The sequence below is a fragment of the Podarcis raffonei genome, chromosome 2, assembly GCF_027172205.1.
Source record: "Podarcis raffonei isolate rPodRaf1 chromosome 2, rPodRaf1.pri, whole genome shotgun sequence".
Taxonomy (NCBI): Eukaryota; Metazoa; Chordata; class Lepidosauria; order Squamata; family Lacertidae; genus Podarcis; species Podarcis raffonei.
Window position 1 is genome coordinate 97,164,012 of NC_070603.1, and position 21,791 is coordinate 97,185,802.

General features: G+C 41.5%; 1 protein-coding gene across 24 annotated transcripts in view; it reads left to right on the forward strand.

Annotated features, from left to right (window-relative positions):
• FOXP1 (forkhead box P1) overlaps window positions 1-21,791 on the forward strand; it is a 536,656-nt gene that overhangs the window by 457,804 nt on the left and 57,061 nt on the right. For all 24 annotated transcript variants that reach the window (XM_053378208.1, XM_053378193.1, XM_053378192.1 and 21 more), the window contains one exon: window positions 14,979-15,083. In XM_053378208.1, coding sequence (XP_053234183.1) covers window positions 14,979-15,083 — 105 coding nt within the window. The remainder of the gene's footprint in view (window positions 1-14,978; window positions 15,084-21,791) is intronic.

Below are 21,791 nucleotides of genomic sequence, written 5' to 3' on the forward strand. Positions count from 1 at the left end.
GATTGAAAGGTGTTCAGAAGAGAAGGGGAGATGATGAGCCCTGCCCCTTCTCCTGCCTTAACTCCCTATGCTCTATAGCTTCAGCCCCTACCTGCTTAGCTTTCTTCCAGTCTGAGCTAGGGTGCCTAAAGTGATGGACTGCAGAAAGGTACCGGGGTGGGGGGGATCAGGGATCAGTTCCCCTTACCCCAGGCATGGCCAGACTTGGCCCTCCAGCTGTTTTGGGACTACAACTCCCAGCATCCTTAGCTAACAGGACTCAGTGGTCAGGGATGATGGGAATTGTAGTCCCAAAACAGCTGGAGGGCCAAGTTTCGCCATGCCTGCCTTACCCATTCACACCTTCAATGTAGGACCCTCTATACCTGAACCCACTATACCCTGCTTTTAGGCATGAGCAAAGCAGACCTAGGAGTAATTAAAGCAGCTACCCCATCACAGCAGACCTACCTACTTATACGCTGTAAGTCAGGGCTGGGAAACTTGTCACCTTCCAGGTGTTGTTGGATTAAGCAGCTCCCATCAGCCCCAGCCAGCATGGGCATTGGTCAGGAATTACAGGAATTGTAATCCAACAATTTTGGGAGAACCATAGGTCCCTCACCCCTGCTTTAACACAACTCATCTTGAAGCGTACGAGTGCCCCAAAAGTTGAAGTACAGTGGTACCTCGGGTTAAGTACTTCATTCGTTCCGGAGGTCTGTTCTTAACCTGAAACTGTTCTTAACCTGAAGCACCACTTTAGCTAATGGGGCCTCCTCCTGCCACCGCGCCGCTGGAGCACGATTTCTGTTCTCATCCTGAAGCAAAGTTCCTAACCCAAGGTAATATTTCTGGGTTAGCGGAGTCTGTAACCTGAAGGGTATGTAACCTGAAGCGTATGTAACCCGAGGTACCACTGTATTTTGTTAGATCTCTGAAGGTTGTGTGTTTATGTCTTTCATGCTCTTAAACAGATAATGTACTTTAGGTGCATGTGTAAAGGCACATGTGTAAAGGAAAATACAGTTTAGCAAGTCAAAGGTGACTGGTGCTGTTTCTAGGTCTTCATCATTGCCTCCTGGAAGCTGCTGTTCCTTAACCCAAATTGCCTGTAGTTTGAAAAAAAAGGGGGGGAGAGTGCTTCTGTACAAGTAGTTTCTGTTGAAATCAGTGGAATTTAACTCAAAATAGATTTATTTAGATTTGAGGTGAAAAACTGTCTGGAACAAATTTGGCCTTTGTTTTTCATTAAGAAGGAGAGACAAGAAATTGCGTGTTTTGCCTTTCCTCCTCATTTCAACTTTTTCCTGAGTCTGATTGTGATCTCCACAAAAGCCTCTAGAAAACATCTTGGCATCCAGTGATAAAACCCTTTCCGGGGTGCAGTACGGATCCAACAGCAGAGTAGGAAAAAAACACATAGTCAAAGGGATTTCTTAATGAAGAACATGAAGGATGTGTTAAAAAAAATATCAAGAAAAGGTTTTAAAAATTTACAAAACAGCAAAACTGGGTGGTTGCTCCTGCGTCCCACATTGCCATTATCATGCCAAATGTTGTTCTGTGTTTGCGTGATTATTTGTTATGCTGTTTAGATAAACACAAACAAATAGAAAGCACAGCACCTGCAATAGCATATGATATTTACACTACCTGTATGATTCAGCTGGTTTTCTGAAGAAATAGAGACTCTTGTGTCCTATGGAATCGGATCGCTTTTTATAACGTGCAAATGAAGGAAAGCATGTCATACACCTGCTTGATGGTGTCGTCTTGCTATGCATTTTTCATTCCTCTCGTATTGCACTTATGAAGAGTGAGGAGCAAAGACCAGCAGGAGAGGAACAAAGTGCGGGGGGGAGAGTGGCTGATTCTTGAGCTGATGTGATTGCTGCTGTAGGAAAATGGTAGGACTTCTGTGTACAGAACAATACAGTTAATTTCTTTTTAATTCTGAGTGTGGTCCACCAATTATCCCTGCTGTACCACTTTAGTTCTTCTCTAATGGGACCTAGATGGGTTTGGTTTTTTTTTTTTATGCCCTGCCTTTAAAAGAATAGATTTTGTACCATGGTTGGACTTTGGGGGGATGATTCCCATTTGACTACTCATTGCATTGACATTGGGGCTTTTTCATCTCTTTTAATGCTGTTGCTCTGTTACTCTCTGGAGTGCTGGCAGAATCGGGCCCTCCTTTCATTTAAGGTGCAGTAGAAAATATTGTCTACAGTATATGACCATTTTGTTCTCTTCTCCAGTTCAGTCTGATGTACAAGCAGGTGTTTAAGTTCAGACATATGCATACTACAAAATTTAATGGGATTACTCATTTGCTTAAAGTTAGACATATGTTCCCCGCCCCCCCTTCTAAAGAATCCTGTTGAACAAGGGCCAGAGTTTTGCTTTTTTTTCCCCTTGCTTTTTTTTGGGTCCTCAAAATGAATCATATATTCAAGAGCATAAGGCATTTCTGTGTTAAAGATCAGTGAGAAAAATAGGCAAAATGTTAGTTTAATTAGAATAAAGTGATCCTAAGATACCGAATCAATCCAACTTTGTCTGAATAAATTAGAGAACTATGCAGAGAGGAATAAAATGAGATTTAACAAGGATAAGTAGAGTGTGGTTCTGATAGGAAGTTGAAAATCAAAATACATGTATAAAATGAAACATCAGCTTGGAAGAAGCAATTGTATGAGGAGGCAAGATGAGAAATTGCAGTGCCTTCTTTTTATTAAAGGCTAATGTGATATTGGTGTTAATCACCTTCTTATACATTTTTTAAGTTGTTATTCCAATTATAAAATATAGTGCACCAGTGACACCAGTTAGGATGCTAAGAACAAACCTGAAGGAACGATTTTTATTTCTACGACAAAAAAGAATACTGGTGCAAATACCGAAGTGAGCAACCAGAATGATAAAGGGTTTGAAGGGAATAGGCTGTGAGCTAAGATTAAAGGGAATTAAATATCTAGAGCCTAGGAAAATAGAGGCTATGGGAGGCCATGATGATAGTATGTAAGTACATGAGGAGACATTAAAAAGAGAAGGAAGGAGAAATTGTTCTCATTAGTTAGCAATGAAATGACTAGAAAATGCTGGGTCTTAAATTCTCCCTGTCAAAGTATTTCTAATGTGCTCTGCATTCTGGGTGCCTGGGTACCAAATTGAAATAAAAACTGAAGTGATCAGAGGAGGGGGAAATGCAATACAATTAAATGGGTAAAGGAATCCACACCTAAAATTGGTGTTGGAATTTAAATTAGTTGACTCCTCTTTTACAGGCACAATGAAAAACTTATGAAGAAATTGGAGTTGTTTAGGCTTTAGTAAAATATCAGAAGGAATGCCTTTTTTCATATATGTTACTGTTTCTTTGGCAGCATCCACTGACTGCCCAGTTTTGCTATGGTGCTTTCGGGTCAAAACTGCATGTTAAATCCATAGTTTGGAGACCTGTTGAAGCTGTATATAACTGCCATTGGGGGGGGGGCTGCCTCTCTAAAGCAGCTGTTTAGTGTTGGGAGTGAAGCTTTCATGGATGCCAGTGAGATCTTCCCTCCCATGGCAAGCAGCAACTTCCAAGAGCTAACTTGGGTTGAGAATAGAGTGCACTTTCAGTCCACATACAGTGGTACCTTGAGTTACATACGCTTCAGGTTACATATGCTTCAGGTTACAGACTCTGCTAACCCAGAAATAGTGCTTCACATTAATAACTTTGCTTCAGGATGAGAACAGAAATCGTGCTCCGGTGGCACAGTAGCAGCAGGAGGCCCCATTAGCTAAAGTGGTGCTTCAGGTTAAGAACAGTTTCAGGTTAAGTACGGACCTCCGGAACAAATTAAGTACTTAACCCAAGGTACCACTGTACTTTCAGGTTAATGCCTAAACAGGACTACTTATGCACATGATTGCATACTCGATTCTTCTTCACTTGATTCCTGTGCTCTTTAAGATCAGAGGCTGAACGTTTTAATTTCTTCCATTGAAAAGCATAATGTTTTGAGTTGATGTGAGACAATATGATGCCATGAGTTGTGATGTTCCACTCATGCACAGATGCAAACCATCCCCTGAATGTTGCACACATAAAGCAATGAACCTGCCCTTAGAAAAACCAGATACTGTGTACATTTCTCATACTGTGCTGTTCTTAAAGCCCTAAACAGCCTGGGCCCAGTATACCGGAAGGAACGTCTCCACCCCACCCCAACCCCCATTGTTCAGCCCAGACACTGAGATCCAGCTCTGAGGGCCTTCTGGCGGTTCCCTCACTGCAAGAAGTGAGATTACAGGGAACCAGGCAGAGGGCCTTCTTGGTAGTGGCACCCGCCCTGTGGATCGCCCTCCCATCAGATGCCAAGGAAATAAACAACTATCTGACTTTTAGAAGGCATCTGAAGGCAGCCTTGTTTAGGGAAGTTTTTAATGTTTGATCTTTTATCGCTTCTTCTTCTTCTTCTTCTTCTTCTTCTTCTTCTTCTTCTTATTCTTCTTCTTATTATTATTATGATGTTTGGAGCTGCCCAGAGTGGCTGGGGAAACCCAGCCCGATGGGCGAGGTATAAATAATAAATCAGTAGTAGTAGTAGTAGTAGTAGTAGTAGAGAACATGTAGTTCACAGTGCAGATTAGCCAGACATGGATCTGGAGGAAAGGAAAGGACTGCTTTGGAGAAGGTTGTCTTGGAAATTATGTTGGGGGGTGGCCCTAAAGGACAGTGAGGACAGGTCTGTCTGGCAGACACCTGCTAGCACTTTGGACTATTTTTAAATAGACATATTTTTATTAGGGTTGATGGAATGTTGCTGCATAACCCAGGAGTATTCTTGTCCTCAGATTTACATCATTATTACATTTTTTTCTTAAATGATTCCTGGGCTTTGTGTTCTGTTTATATTCAGATAAGAAAGCATTTGTTTTGCCAATCAGTTTCTGTATACAGTGGTACCTCGGTTTAAGAGCAGTCCTGTTTAAGAACGATGCGGTTTACGAACTCTGCAAAACTGAAAATAGTGTCCCAGTTTGCGAACTTTACCTCGGTCTAAGAACGGAATCCGAATGGTGGAAGGGCACCGGCAGCGGGAGGCCTCATTAGGGAAAGCGCTCCTGGTTTAAGAAAGGTTTTGGTTTAAGAACGGACTTCTGACTAAGTTCGTAAACCGAGGTACCACTGTATTGTAATTTGTTACCCAAGTCTTGAATACTGACTCATCCCAGTGATGGCAAGCAAGACGATCAAGGGTCTGGAAACCAAGCCTTATGAGGAATGGTTGAGGAGTTGGATATGTTTAACCTGGAAAAGAGGAGACTGAGAGGAATATCTAAAGGGCTGTCACATGGAGGATGGAGCAAGTTTGTTTTCTCCTGCTCCAGAGGGTAGGACCCAAACCAATAGATTCAAGTTAGAAGCAAGGAGATTCTGACTAAGCACCAAGAAGGGCTTTCTGATGGTTCAGCTGTGGAACAGACTCCCTCTGAAGGGGTGGACTCTCCTTCCTGGAAAGTTTTAAAGCAGAGGTTGGGTGGGCATCTGTCATTGATGCTTTAGCTGAGATTCCTCCATTGTAGGGGGTTGGACTAGATGATCATTAGAGTCCCTTTCCAACTCTACAATTCTATGATTCTAGTATCTTCATTGTACATACCTTTTTACCCTGGCCTTTTATACTATCTATCTATAGTGGTACCTCTGGTTACGAACAGGATCCATTCCAGAGCCCCGTTCGCAACATGAGCAGAATGCAACCCACGCCTGCGCATGCACAGGTCGCGATTTGCCACTTCTGAGCATGCACGTGGCGTCATTTGAGTGCCTGCGCATGTGCGAGTGGCGAAACCCAGAATTAACCCGTTCCATTACTGTATCTATCTATCTATCTATCTATCTATCTATCTATCTATCTATCTGGACCCACTTTATTTCCGTGATTGCATGCTGTTTTAAACTGTTTTAAAAATTGTGTTTTAATTGTTCTAACTTACCTTGGCACCTTGGGTTGAAGGGTAGGTAATTAATATAAATTAAAATAAATCTGTTTCTGTGCTATACATCTTTTCTTTTATGTTAATAAGCTCCAGGTTTTCCAGACACAGGACACCAAGGACTGCTGTGTTGTGACGTCTGTAACTCTCCACGAGATCCTAACTTTAACGAGGCAAATGGCAGTTGAGATTATCATTGAATTTAGTGGATGACATGCAGTACTTACAATGCAATGGTCATCCTAGGAAAGTGCAAAGTTTCTTTGTGGCTCCTGTCCACCTCAATAGTGTGTGCCAATAATAGCAACGGGCTCAGCCTCTTAAGGAGAACAAAGCTGACAATCACTAGATTTAAATTACCATCATTCCAGTGGCAGGGTCTCTGCATGAATATGATATCCTGATGGGATGTGAAATCCTCTAATTAAACATGATTTTAGAACCAGAAAGAGGAAAGAAAATGAGATGATGAGGATAATGGGCAAGAAAACTATGCATTTCAACAAAGAGCGAATGATAGGCACACAGGACATTGCTCCATCTTTTCCTTGGCAGATTGCTCAAGCTTGCTGTCTTTAAACTGTTTCAAATAGCCCAGTAACTGAGTCTCTGTAAGCAAACTAACAGGACATTAGCTGAACACATTCTTGAAAATTAGATGAATATTCTTATTAGCCTGTTCAAAACATCTTGTAACAAATATCTTGGGAATGCTGTGCACTTTTACATGACAGAGTGTTTCCTCTATGCTAGGAATGCTTGCATATATATATGTGTGTGTGTGTGTGTGTGTGTGTGTGCGCGCGCGCAAGCATTTACTAAGATATGACCATTTGCAACCCATTGGTATGTGACACATGTGGTAAAAACAAATTAAAGACATCTGCAGTATGAAGACGTTCTTTTTAAATAATAAACCTATGTGAAATGCCCAGTAGCTGCCCAGCTTATTTGCAGAGACCAATTCATTGTAGTCTTGTATCCTAAGACCTAAGTTGTTCAGGACTTGTAAATTAATTCAAGGACCTTGAACCTGGCTTGGTAGTAGATGAGCAGCCAGTGCAGATATTTTAACAATAGTGCCACATGTTGTCAGCCGGGTGTCCCCATCAGCAGTCTGGCTGCCACATTCTGCACCAGTTGGAGCTTCTGAATCAGGCCAAAGGGCAGCCCCACATACAGTGCATTGCAGTAATCCAGCTTCAAGGTTACCAATGCATGGACTATAGTGGTCAAACTATTCCTAGCATGGAATATTCACTTCTCTGTTGATGATGGCAGGGATCACTCTTCCCAATGGACTTGACAGGCACGTTCCTTTGAAGCCTTTCACCTCCTCTCTAGGGTGAAGAGTCATCCTGCCCTTGAGATTGACTCTGCTTACAGTTGGTGAACTCAGAGTAGACATGTGTAGGACTGCACTGTAAGTATATGTTCTCACCATGTGGTCAACATTCAGTGTTGTATTTTTAAAGATACTAGACTTCAGTATGCCAGATCACGTCCTGTTGAGATTTAGGCTTTCAGCACTTTTCCGCCTCTACGAAAGCTAGGGACCTATTAGGATGGTCCACCCTCAGAGGCTAAATGGATCCAACAAGTTTCCAGATGGCCCTGGGGGATTTTCCAGCTCATATGACTGGTGCTCCTGTTGAAGCCCTGGCTGATCTTTGGAACATCTGAATGGCTCGGGCTGTTGACATGATAGCCCTGAGCACTCCCTCTACTGCTTTGTGGAGCCCATTTGGCTCGCTGGTATACTCCAGAGCTTATCCAAATAAACAGGCTCACCATCAAGCCTACCTAGTGGCAGTGAAGGCAGCAAAGAAGGCATGCTTTACTGTGTCCATTGCATCCTCATAGTGCCATCCAGCAGAGCTTTTCCAGGTACTGTGGGGCCTTTTACAGTCTGGCCTGAAGGAGATGACAGAACTGGCAGCAGCTCGCTGTGACTTGTTTGCAAAGCATTTTGATGATAAAGTCACTAGCATCCACCAGGATCTTGACTCCGCTGTTACAGCAGTTAAATCTCAGGGGGTTTCCAGAGCACTGTCTAGACATGTTGTGTTGGATAGGTTTCAGTTAGTAAGGCTTGACGATGTGGGCAAGATAACTTGGATCGGTCAGGATGACCACTTGTGCTCCTGACCCTTGCCCCTTGTGGCTGATAAAAACTAGCAGGTAGGAGGGGATAGCTGGCTGGGCCAGGGTGGTGATTAATGCCTCTCTGCGATAGGGAGTGTTCCCTGCCTGCTTGAAGGAGGCAGTGGTAAAAACTGCTCCTTAAGATCTTTGGATTAAGGGTGGTATGCCAAATTAATTGTTTATTTGATTTTTGCCTTGGGTTGCTGTGTGAGGAAAGATTCACTGGTATCAACAAAAAGCATGTCACAAAATTCAGACTACATTTCCAAACCCATTCAAGGCTGTACTCTCTGCAACCCTCTTGAGGATCATAGAATAGACACTGAAGGTTGTGCGGAAATTTTAAAGGTCTGTCTAAGAGTATAATTAGGCCTTTATGTTTTTAGAACAGTATTTTTATTGATATAAGTCTATTAAGAACAGTTCAGGGTTGTTGTTGTTTTTTAATTCTGTGCTAGCTATTGAAGGGAAAAATGAATCTCTTTATACTTTATTAAATGAGCACATACTCTACAAATCATTGACATGCAGTAAGGATGGTACCTAACAATGCCATTTCTTTCAGTCAGTAGTGCACTTATAAAACAGTTTTGGTCTAGAAAATGTATAGGCTGTGCTATCGTGCTTGCTGAAAAGTGTGGTTTGCCATTGTGCGTACTTGAATAGTCATGTCTTTAGTGACCTCAAGGTTAGGCTGCTATAATACATTCTATGTAGGGCTGTCCTTGGGGAATTGTTCAGAAGTTTCAGTTGGCAGAGAACATGGACTTGCCTTTGACCAAGAAGTACTCCACTGTTTCCCCTGACCCCCTGGTAGCCCTACTGTCATCCATTCAAGAGGATAATGCTAATCTCTAAATCTCTGAAAAGTCTGCTAGAAGTCTACCGCTTTTCTATGTCTTGTGGCAATTTCTAGAGCCAGGAGCGCACCTGAGCCTATGCATATGCTTTTACTGTCTGGACGTGGCACACAGAGAGAGCCGTTCTCAGTAGTTTTGTCAGTTATGAAACTAATTTTCTTTAGCGGTTCAGGGCTGCTCCATCCATGTTGGGTTTCCTAGCCAGAGCCTGTTTTTCATGTGGTGGTGGGGAGTGTAGTCCATTGTAATAAATAGATTTATTTCACCAACAACAGGCGTATACTACCTGCCAAATTACTCTCAGATTGCAGCTCTGAATAGTGACCCACCTAACAGATAGTAATTGGAGCAGATGAGATCCCCTCCAAGTCTTGTTTGGGCCTGGAACCAAAGTTACTCCTCAGGGTATAGAATACAGGAAGCTATTTGTCTGCCCTTTTCCGCTACATCCCAGAGATGGGTAGGTGTTTTCAAGTTATTAAGAGTGAATATGATGATCTGGCTCAAACAGCACGCCTGTTCTTTCGCCCAGTGTGAATCATGAATCCGTACTGTAATTTCACATACAGTTCTCTGTTCATTTAGACTTCTTCTACAGCTGCAATATTTTACTTTTTCTAGAGCCTTTTTAAAATCCCTGATTGTGTGAGCATCTTGTTTCTGGTGTGCCTGTTTAAAGGAAGGCCTTGTCTGAGGGGGTGCAGGTCGCCAATATGAAACAATCAACTTCTTGGGGGGAGGAAAAAAATGTTTCACGCTCTTTGCAGCGACATGCGTGTTACATTTATTCCCATATATGCCATAAAGGTATAAAGAAAACAGTCATATTTTCAAGCACATAAGTCACATGCCAAAGAACTACAGCCACTCATGGCTTCCTGGCAAATATTAATCACAGCTTGCCTTGTCTTGAAACATGCATCTTCCCTTCTCACTTGATGTTCATTAGGAGACATGTAGTGTGCATAATGCACCAAGGAATCAAAATATGGCACTGCCCCAGTATATTGATAATTTACTAGGATGTTTCTTAAATAAAGTGAAAAGAATTCCCCCCCCCTGTGCGTTTTTCACATAATGTGATTTAGAGTGGATTAGAGCAGACATAGAGCATCCATTGGCTGGCCAATGGAGAAAACATCATCATTTCTCCATTGCTGCGCAGTGTAGGGGGCAGCAATCTTGGCTTTAGGTTCCCATTTAACTACACATCCTGTTATTGGCAGCTCTCTTGATTTTACCCAAGGACTTCTGAGAACTGCTTTTGGTACTACTTCAGTTCTGCCTCTCTCTGTCCCTTATTTCCCCCAAGTAATATGAATAGCACAAAAAAATTGGTTTCATTTTTATTTTTCACATGGAATTTAATTGTGAGTAAGGGGGGGGGGATAACACTGTCAGCACTTGATGGCAATAGTTCAAGAAACATGAAGCATAGTCCTGGCATGATTGTTTTCAGTTCTGAATTACAAACCTTTTTGGATATTACAGGGTCTTACTGATTTTCCCAATTTTTTGGTGCATATTTATATAGAGAGTGGGGTTTTTGTTACTACAGCTATATCTTGGGCATGCAAATTATGTTATTTTCCAAATATAAAATGAAAATGAAGATTTTTTAGGATTCTGCAAAAGCCACCAGATTACATATTAGAAAGCAGTGTTCATGATTCATAACATGAACACAGCTGTGCAGAATTCTATATACATTCACATATAGGGCTCAGGGGATGTTTTCATAAAATTGGCAAGCGCTATTAGTCTTTATTAGATATATTTAAAAAACAGATTAGGAACTAGATATGTGGTTTGCACTGGCATTTACAAGTTGGCAACTATAGAACACATGGACATTTTGTCATTTCCTTGTTGTATTTGTGTGGCTTTTGTGCTTGTGCTTTAAAATGTTTGCAAAGTCTGCCAGGTACTGAAACAAAAAACACAGACATAGCTACAATTTTTTTTCATTGATCCTAATGGGCTGCTAATATGAGTGCCTGGTTTCCCACTCTTCTGTTCAAGTCAGTTGATAACGTCAACAAAACACAGTCTTATATTCAATTTAAAAACAGCTGGGTGTGATATAACATCAGCTGTAAATCCCCCTAGCAGAGCTTGTCCTAAAATGGACCTTCTACCTTCAGTATGAAGCTGAATTGTCTACTCAGGAAATAAATTGGTGCTCTTCTCTTTTTAAAAACTGTAGGCCTACTACTCGCAGCTGAAAAACAGTTTATTGAAATATACTTATATCACATAGCAAGACTACACATAGATAACATGTCTTTATGTATGACTTTATCCGACTAATATTTTATTATTGAGACTTTGTCAGAGTTTGGATGTCACGATGAACAATGGTTTATCATGATGAGAACACGTCTAGCCTTCCCTGTGCTCCCTCCAACTCCTACCAGGGGGAATACAGAAGTTTTCTTTTCCATTTTTATTTAACCACAGTTTGCTGTGCCATCCAAACTTCACAAGCTGTGGGCAATCTTAAATATGGTTTGTTTGAAACCACCCATCTTCAAACCATGCTATATAATGCTGTCTTGTTTCAGCGTACATAAGTTTAACCACAGTTTATAGTTCAGATGCAACACTAAACTTTGCTAAATTAGAAACAAAAGGTTCTAATCTTCACCTTGTGGCTGTGCCGGAGGATGCTGGGAAGGGTGTTCTAGCCAGGTGAGGAGCCTCAGCTAATTTACATTACAGTCAAAGTTTATTGTGGCATCCAAATCCAGAAACCACACGAAACAGTTTGCTGTTATTCTTATCTATTGAAAGTACAGAGGTTGTTGCCATCTGTACTAACCAATATAGTGGGCATGGATATGATTTGCATCGATTGATCAATTGATGGATATCCTTCCAAGGGGCTCAGGGTGGCATATGTTACCCTTCGCTCCCTCTACATTTATCCTCATAACACTGTGAAGCAGTTTAAGCTGAATGATTGTGAATGGTCCAACACTGCCCAGTTAGCTTCCTGGCCGAGTGACGATTTGAATACCCCTCTCCCTGGACCAAGTCTGGTGTTCTTTCCAAAGCAAGACACTGGCTCTGTTAGAAGGCATCTCCAATACCTCAAAGCTAACAAAGCACGCAAGATAATCCCCAAACCACCCTGTAACTAAGCTCAAGTACACATAATTGACACAACAGCACATTCTTCCTCTTCTACTATGCCTCTCTTCCCCTCCTTCCTCTATCTCGAATGCGTCAGATGGTAGACTGTATACCCTTTGGGGCATAGACCTGTCCTCTTGTACTTCATGCAGCGCCATTGCACATTTGTGGAGCTATATAAATAAAATAACAGCAGCAGCATGAATGTTCTGTATTTTGACACTCTGACCTGCTGTGGGTTTTGTGTATGCAATGGGAGGATTAAAATGTGCGTGTAAATGTACACTGTAAAACTATGTGATAGCTCAAACCTACAACAGTCTGTGTCTTATATTTAGGTAGATCACACCAGAATCTGTTGCAGTCCAAGAATCACATGCTACAGCAACCAATTTTCCCAACCAATTTTTCTTCTCCACTATTTCAGTGATGGGCTTCCAGTTGCTGGAATTTAATTGCTGGTGGAAATTAACGTATATTGCGGCAAATGATTCTTGTACTGCTATGCAAACTGCAAATTAAATTGATTTCCAACTTGGAGATTAACCTATGCACTTGAAAAGTAATAGGTGTAGCATCTTTTTACCTATTTCCAGTGACAGAAAAATTAGGGTAACGGGCATAGAGAAATTTTCCGTTCCATTGAGAAGTTTTCTGATGCCCTAGACCAGACATGTCCAACGCGTGGATCGTGTAAAGGATTCTGATCGAGCATTACCAAGGCCTCAGGGTGCTTACGCCCGCCGGCATCACCCATGGCCACCAGGCGCCCTCAGCCAAAATGACTCCACAGGCCCTTTCCCCACCTTTCCAGCTCCAGCCTAGCTGCGAAAGTAAGCCACTGTCCCCCCTTCCCCACGGAGCTCTTCCTCTGGTAAAGAGGGAATTGGACATTTTAGTGCATGTTGGCTTCCCGCATGCCAAGGGCCCTGAGAGGGGGCTGGTGGGTGGGTTAATAATTTGTTATAATAATAATAATAATAATAATAATAATAATAATAATAATAATAATATACCCTGCCCATCTGGCTGGGTACCCCCAGCCAAATATTATATTAGAAGTGACTCCAGATGTGGTTCATCTCTACTCCCATCAGCCCCAGCCAGCATGGCCAATGGTCAAGGATGACAGGAACAACAACACCTGGAAGGACCACAGGTTCCCCATCCCTGCCCTATACGGCCCCTCACATTCTTTTAGGTCAGCTGGAGAAGCTGTGCTCATGGTCCCACCTTCACAAGATCCTTAGGAGGCAGTGACAAGAAACAGGGCATTTACCATAGTGGACAAATGTGGTTGGCCCCTCACAGTGAGTAGTTTTAAGAAATAAGTAAAGACATTTTTTTAAAAAAATCAACAAGCATTTGGTTGAATTGCTTTTAATTTTCTATTTTGCTGATCAGCTACTCTGCTGGTTGCTCTCTAGCTTATGGAATTTTATTGGCGATTTTATAATGGTTTTGTTTTGTTTGTGTGTATCATACATGTTGGTTTTTGTATGCTGCTTTGGGGTTCTTTATATTGGAGGAAATGTGTGATATAAGTCTAAGTAATAATGAAAACCCTTATAATTCAGCCAGTAAAAATATCAAATTGCTCATTCTGTTGTTCACCAAAAGCAATTATGAAGTAAGATTTTACACTGATTTGTAACATATTCATATGTGTTGAATATGACCGGGGGGGGGGGATTGGGGTTTCCGACCCCTACTTGTAGTTAATGCCTGATAGAGACACATGCATGTCTAATATTATTTTTACATCTTTTTGCTTTTGAGCTTGCAGCTTGCAAGAGAGTCAGCTGAACATACACACACACACACAAAAAAAGACAACAATTTGTGAGAAGAAATGAATGTGGACAAAAAAGTGCACCCTTCAAGATAACTGACATTTCTTCTTTTAAAAAGTCATTTAAGGTTATGGAAATTGGCTGGAAAAAATAATTTCCTTTGCTGAAGACGTTTCCATGCAGAAGTTGAGTAAAGATATTTCAGAACATGGTTCATCAGTTAATGCAACAGATACATTTCCCTGAGCACCACATGGCCTGGATCAAAGCATCTCATGACTTGGAGCAGTGTGGCCAAATCATTATGTATTGATTGGAATCCTGCTAGATTTTTAACTCTTCGATGTTTGAAAAGGTGCTTCCCACCCCAACCACCTTTTTATAAGCTCTGTCTTGGTGGCCTAGGTAGCAGTGCTGCTGTTAATGGCACCCTTCTATCCCAGTGAAATGACAGAATTCCCTTTTTGCTACGTTTCTTGTTAAAATGAATTGTATAGTTGGGAAACATTCGCTTTTTGCTAAGAAATATGAGCAGACCTGCAAAGAAGGCATCAAGAGGAGGGCAGCACGCAGGTCTGTTCTGATAGGGTGAAAGATGCCATAACACAGATATGCGTGCTTTTCTTTCTTTGTGTCTTACACAGTGTTTTGTAGTACCTATAACCCTCAAAGTTACTTAAGATGCTAGATATAAACTGCAAGGGTATTTAGTCTTCCATCTACTGTAAATATGCAATTTTCAAACACTTTTTGTATCTAAGACATAAAGCTACACTGTCAGATGTTCCCAGCATTCACTTCCTATGTTTATTTCAGTTCTTAACAAAACTTCTAATTAATTAATCAATCAGACACACATAACCTGCTTGCTACAATCCCAACACATTTGCGACTCTTCTCTTATAAAGCTCAAAGGAGGGCTTCCTTGAAACAAAACGGAATTGTGCGTTCCTGAATATTTCATTTTTTATGTGTTTATACTTACATATTTTGCTTTCAGCGCTGCAGCAAGTTAAAGTCATTCAAAGCACCACCTTAATAATGCTTTCCTGCTTTTTTCCTTCCCCATCAGTTTATCCCACGAAGAACACTCTCATAGCCATCCGCTTTATGGGCACGGAGTATGCAAATGGCCAGGCTGTGAAGCAGTATGCGAAGATTTCCAGTCATTTCTAAAGTAAGAATATTTAATTTATTTTTTGGCATTCCATATATTTCATTAAGCATGAATCTACCTTCAGATGAGCTGAAAACATCTCCTGCTGTTGGTGGCTTCCTGTCAAAGGTGTCTGTTGTAAATACACATGATGTGCAAGTCGTGTTGTCCTCAGTAAAGCCTGGGCAGAAGGACATTTCAGGGTGACTGCCAAAGGACCTCCCTCAACCAGCACAGTCTGAGATCAACAGATTACTGGGTTCAGCTCTGCTGCATGTGCAGATCGCATCCAGTAGTATTTGGGTTTTTATGACAGTCCTCTGTCATTCTTGTATATGCTTTCACCAAACCTTAGATCCAACACAGAAGCAACGGAGTCTATCCTCCTTATTTAATTGATTTTGTAACTGCTCTTATTGAATACAGACTGCCAAAACTACATGCATCGTTAATTGTGTCACATAAGTATCTAATAAGCAAAGTCAACACTACTTAAATTAAATTCTAATTATATTAATTGAGCCCCTGTAGTTTGACACAGACTTCTCCTCACTACCAAAAAACAAAAACAAAACAGTGTTAAATGCGGTATAAAAGTTACCTCACTGACAAGTTAGTACGGTACCTGCAGGCATTCCATTTTTGTAAATTGTAGTCTGTTTTTGTATTTACCACTGTCATTTTGGAAACTACCACTGACAAAGGTGTTCTTTCTAACTTCCACATTTCGCATGTTGCCCGTTTATACAACTGTCCGCTTTTCTGCACATCCTCCAGCCTCCCGCTGGCCCCAGAGCTTCAATTCTAGTTGTGGATATTTTTGGATACAGTATTTTCTGGTCTGGATTGGAGAGAGAGCAGCAGAGAGGGCATTTACAGAGTGTTTAGAGGATGCTCCCCACTTAATGCGGTTGTCGCTTATGCGCTTGGGGGCCTGGTACCTAACCCCCTGCCTAAGGGGGGGGACGCCTGTAGTCAGTTCTATGCCACATTGTCTGTGACCCTCATAGCCTTTCATAACTTAACTCTGTTAACATTGCTTATGCGATAATTTCATGGGCACAAAGCATTTTTCAAAAGGGGCAAATCTTTTATAATGCCCTCAATTCTCCTAGATAAGAAAAGAAATTGGGAGTCTTGTTTTTGTTTTATACATTCTGAGAAATGAATATAATAAAGGCTGGAAAAGAAAAAAGAAAAGAAAAAAACCAAGGGTGGTTTTTTACACACACACACACACACACACACACACACACACACACACACACCTGTAATCATTTTGTAGTGTTTGTTCCTAAGGTAAGGAACACTACAAGGTCTTTGATTTTAAAGATAAATTCTGTTCAAATAACAATCCTAGTTGTCTTTCACTCACAGCTAACAGGAGGATGCTTATCAGTATCAGCAGATACATAAGCTATTGTACACATTCATTTCCCTGTTTCTTTTCAAAATAAGTTGCAGTTTTACACAAGGGTTTTCTGTGTTTTCTCTTCCCTCCACCCCTTGAGGCAGTCAGCCACTGGTTGTCATGCAATTGTACCATCAGTTAGAGCTAACTGCTACCAGCAGGTGATTCTGCTAAATCTAATGAAACCAACACACCCTGCATTGCCTCGAATACAGAAAAACAAAAACAAGTCCACTTTTTACTGCTGTGACAGAATGGTCTCATTCTCTGCAGCAAGAAAACAAAAATGCAGGCAGATTTTGTATGCTCTGCCTCAAATATCTAAGGCTGTATAATATGGGAGGCAGTAGAAGGGCCATTGGGCTTCTTTTCTTCTTTTATAGATAAATGCCATTCTTGGGCACACAGGTAGTTCTTTGAAATTACAGTACATGAGGGCTGATGAGGTGTGCAGCTTCTTGGCACCCATGTAGTAATTTGATATGCAGTAAGCACTCCCAATAGTCACTGCATAATTCAAACCTAGGGGTAGTAGGGTAAAGACATGCAGTTTGGGATCCGTGCAATCTAGATGCTTTAGAGCAGGGGTCAGCAAACTTGTTCAGCAGGGGGCCAGTCAACTGCCCCTCAGACCTTGTGGGAGGCTGGACTATATTTTTTTGGGGGGATGAATGAATTCCTATGCCCCACAAATTGAAATACTTTATTGTCACTTGTACAGCTTGTTTACAGTGAGATTACGCAAATAACCCAGAGATGCATTTTAAATAAAAGCACACATTCTACTCATGTAAAAACACCAGGCAGGCCCCACAAATAACCCAGAGATGCATTTTAAATAAAACGGCACATTCTACTTGTGTAAAAACACACTGATTCCTGGACCGTCCGCAGGCCGGATTTAGAAGTCGATTGGGGTGGATCCGGCCCCCGGGCCTTAGTTTGCCTACCCATGCTTTAGAGCAGGGCTCTAAAAGAGGGCGGTCCAGCGTGCAGCCTCATGTGTCCCTCAAGGCCTTTTTTGGTGGCCCTCAGCAACATTTGACATCCCCCTGCCACCAGGTAATAAGTGAGGTGTTGGGTTTGGAGAAGGAGGTGTGAGGGCTCTGACAGCATCCTAGAGTCCTCCAGCCCCACTCAAACCTAGAGTCCTCCAGCCCTCTCAAACCCCACTGCCTCACTAAGCTGGCTTTAGGAAGGCAGCACAAGGGCTGGGGAGGGGGTGTCTAATTTTGGGCTCGCTGCCCTCCTACACAGCAAGGCAGTGAGCAGCCCACAGGTTCCATGTCAAAGTACTCTTGCAGTACCGCCCTGCTCTAGACCAACCTTCATCAACCTGATACCCCTTGCGGTGTTTGGGGCTATCACTCTCATCAGCCACAGTGGCTAATAATCAGGGATAGTGGGAGTTGTAGTCCAAAAACTCTAGAAAACACCAGATTAGGGAAAGCTGCTCTAGAAAGTGCATGGCTGAATCTGCTGTTAGTTTAGGATATCCCAGTAAAATGGATTCATTTTTTTAGGGACAGCCACCCTCCCGGGTGGATGAGGGAAGGATTCCAAACCCAAGATCCATTGCAGTGACTGCAGATTCAGCAGATTTCTTGCTAAACCCAGCAGATCCCCAGCATATCACCCTCATCTGGGTTTAGCTGGGGCTCAGATGGTTGAGCTGAGACAGATGGATCTTATGCTGGCATAAACCACAAAAGAGTGGATGTTCTGGAGGCTGTGAGGGCTGTGTCTGAGCAGGGGAACTTCCTTTGGTTCATAACTCAGTTCAGCTTGGCCATGTGACTTGGCAACTCAGCAGAAATTAAGCCAGCAAAATGAATGATATAAGTCAAACTCTGTTTTAAAGTCTTGTTTTCCCTTTGCTAGGCTTAGGTATAGATCTACTCCCAAGCAAAGTATGGAACGGGGTGATTTGTGCTGGCTTAATTTAAGCTAAATTGCTCCTTAGAACCCTATGTGGGTCACTGCCATATGGGAATACTATGCAGGAGGTTCTTGAGTACCTTAAAAAAAAATTGTAGTAGTTTAGTTAGGTTTTCATTATTTCCAAACTCTACACCGGTATTTTCTCGAAAATACATAGCTTGCCTGTTTTGGGAACGTTGTAGTGTTCACAGTTCCAGCACAATGCTGAACCATGATTTGCTGTTATATCTGAACCCTACAGCAGCTTTCCAGAACTGGTTTTTAAGGACTGCCAAAGGGAGGCTATTAAACCATGGTTTGACATTGGTTTCCAAATCATAGCTTGCACCAAGGCTATTATGACACTGTTATGTTTAAATTCACATACCATTTACAAACCACATGTCTGAATTAAGGGGGGGGGCAGTTGAAAGTAAAACAGAGGGCAGCATAATGTAACGCCTTACTGGTTGTTGTTGGGTTGCTGACTTTGTTTTCCAGTTGTATGCCTCTCCTGCAAAGCACAGGTGGGCAGGCTTTCGTGGTAAAATTTTGCTCCAGGGTACTCCATTATGGTAGGGACGCGGGTGGCGCTGTGGGTTAAACCACAGAGCCTAGGACTTGCCGATCAGAAGGTCAGTGGTGGCTCCTGTTGCTTGGTCCCTGCTCCTGCCAACCTAGCAGTTCAAAAGCACGTCAATGTGCAAGTAGGTAAATAGGTACCACTCCGGCGGGAAGGTAAACGGCGTTTCCGTGTGCTGCTCTGGTTCGCCAGAAGCGGCTTAGTCATGCTGGTCACATGACCCGGAAGCTGTCTGCGGACAAACGCCAGCTCCCTCGGCCAGTAAAGTGAGATGAGCGCCGCAACCCCAGACTGGACCTAATGGTCAGGGGTCCCTTTACCTTACTCCATTATGGAGCCTAGAGAACACCCATAGGAGAATGTGATCTAGCAGTGTGTGCTTGCTGAGAGCTCTTCCCAGGAGAATGCAGAGAAGAAGCATGTGAACAGTATGCACATTTATTATAGGGAAAGGGGGACAAAAATTTTTTGTTGTTGTTGGAAGTTTCCCTCCTGGGGAAGGAAGATGTAATTAGATGGGCAACTAACTTTGGGAAACCTTTGTTTCTACCCTGACTATATGCCCATTTAACTTTAAGGGAAAACTCTTTTTATGATATTGGCAAACACCGTTTCAACATATTTTCAGTAGGGACTACCAAAAATGGTACTTCAAAACCCCAGTGGGGTTTTATCCAATATTATTTACATCTCTCCCTCTCTCTTCCTCTAAATCAAATTATTATTTTGCAAGAGTAAATAACTTTTGACACAGTAACCTGCATAGTATTCATGTGCATGTGTGTGTGCTTTGTGATTTTGGAGTGCTTGTAGGAGCAGTAGTAACACATTAGAATATATATTTAAAACGGAGATTTTTGTCATTTGTAAATGGAGGCTTGCTGGTAATCTGCATCATGTGAATTTTAGTTTTAATAAAACTGAGGAGGGCTTGTGTGAGAGAAACTCTCTCGGCACACTCTGCAATGTTTTCACAAGTGTTTTTATCATGGCAACATCTTGTTTACTTTAGTTGCTTGCCTAAAACTACTTGGAACATGTTAAGAAAACATTTCAGGAAAGCTTCTAAAAGAGGCTTTTGTTTAGCAGCCACTGTGAGGCTGCTCAGCTCACAAAGGTGTTAACTTTCAACCCCTTAAGCACTTGCACATGAAATTCTAGCAACTATGCTTGTGGTTTTTGGGAAGAAAAAGTGCACATTAAAGAGATCAGGTATATGCTAATACACGTTGAAGGAAGGCCGGAAATCATAAATTGTTTCAAATGCATTAATTGCTATTATTTGCGTGTCAGAAAGTTTTAGAACTGAAGTTACCTCCAGAGTTAACAAAACAGAGACTTCTGGTAAAATTGGTGCAATGAGGAGTGTGTAGGGGGAGGAAAGCCTGCATATATTGAAGCCTGTATATAGACCAAGGATATGTATGGTCTTAAAATTCAAACACATGGCCCTGGCAGCTCACTTCTTCAAACATACATAAAATAGGTGGCTGGCTAAAGGTTTTCCATGCTGTTAATCTCCTGTAAGTGACCTAACAGGATGACCAAAATGTATGAAATCTGTGCTGTGTGAAATATACCTTGCCTATTAACAGATCTAAAAACACACACACAAAAAAAATAGTTCATTTTATTCCTCAGATTGTCAAACGTGCAGAGTAGAGTTCAGATTTGAATGCCACAGGTTTTTACAGCGTGCTTATTAACCTCACTGACATTGTACGGAAGTTCAAAACCTTTCCAATAGTTGCATCACTTAAAAAGGTCAGAGTGGCCTAAATACCACACTGCCCTCTAGTGATGTATATAATATTAGAAGTAAAAGTTTTAGCGAAGTGGCCCAAAGATATTATCACAACTATCATTACTTTGTATCGTTTTAATATGGAGATAAGAGTTACTTGGTAATCCTCTTTTACTTCGTTTGGTCAGCTTTCCAAGTGGACAGATAGCTATGAAATGGGCATCTCTCTCCTTACATTGAGGATATTTGTTGTGTGCTGTGTACTGTGCTGGAACAAAACCTCTTGTCTTTCATAACCACATATGGGAGTTTTAGGTGCTTAGTTTATGTTTCCCACTTTTAATTTCCGGTATCTAATCAGAAAGCATTACTTAAGAGACAGGGATCATCTTTGTTTCATACTTTTTATTGACACCATCTCCCACATTATTGCTATGTCTAAATGGTAAAATTTATTATTAGCAATAGTGTCACAAAAGTCTGAGACAGCGATTTTCCTTTCAATAAAAGTAGTTAAAAACCTTTTAGAAAATCCATAATTTTGATTGCTGGTACTTCATAAATGTATAACTGGTACTTTTTAGCTGTCTCTTTAGGGAAAAATGAGTTTTATCACCTGCAGTACCTGGGTTAATGAAATTGTATGTTGGAATTTAGCCAGAATGAAAGATGAGATCATTCCGTGGTACTGGTATTAGCAACAGGTCTCATATAAAGCTTTGACGCTTAAGGCAAGTATAAGTACAACTGTGTGCATATGTGATTATTTGTCATTTTCAAAGTTCCTGTACTTTTGAAAGAAAATGAAAACATTACCATAAAGGTCCCATGGTCTGAAAAGCTTTAGCAAAGCAGAAAAGAAATCTACACATGTTCATCTTTAACTAGAAAATAAATTTGCTTGCTTTAAATTTGAGCCTCAGTTTCCTGCTCAGCCCGTTACAAAAATACAACTCGCAGTTCAAATTCTAAAGAAGTGTTGCCTTTCCCCTTCCCATGTCTAATTGTTTGTGTGGATATTAGCCATCCAGGAAATCCCATACTAAACACATACGAATCCAAGAGGATCTT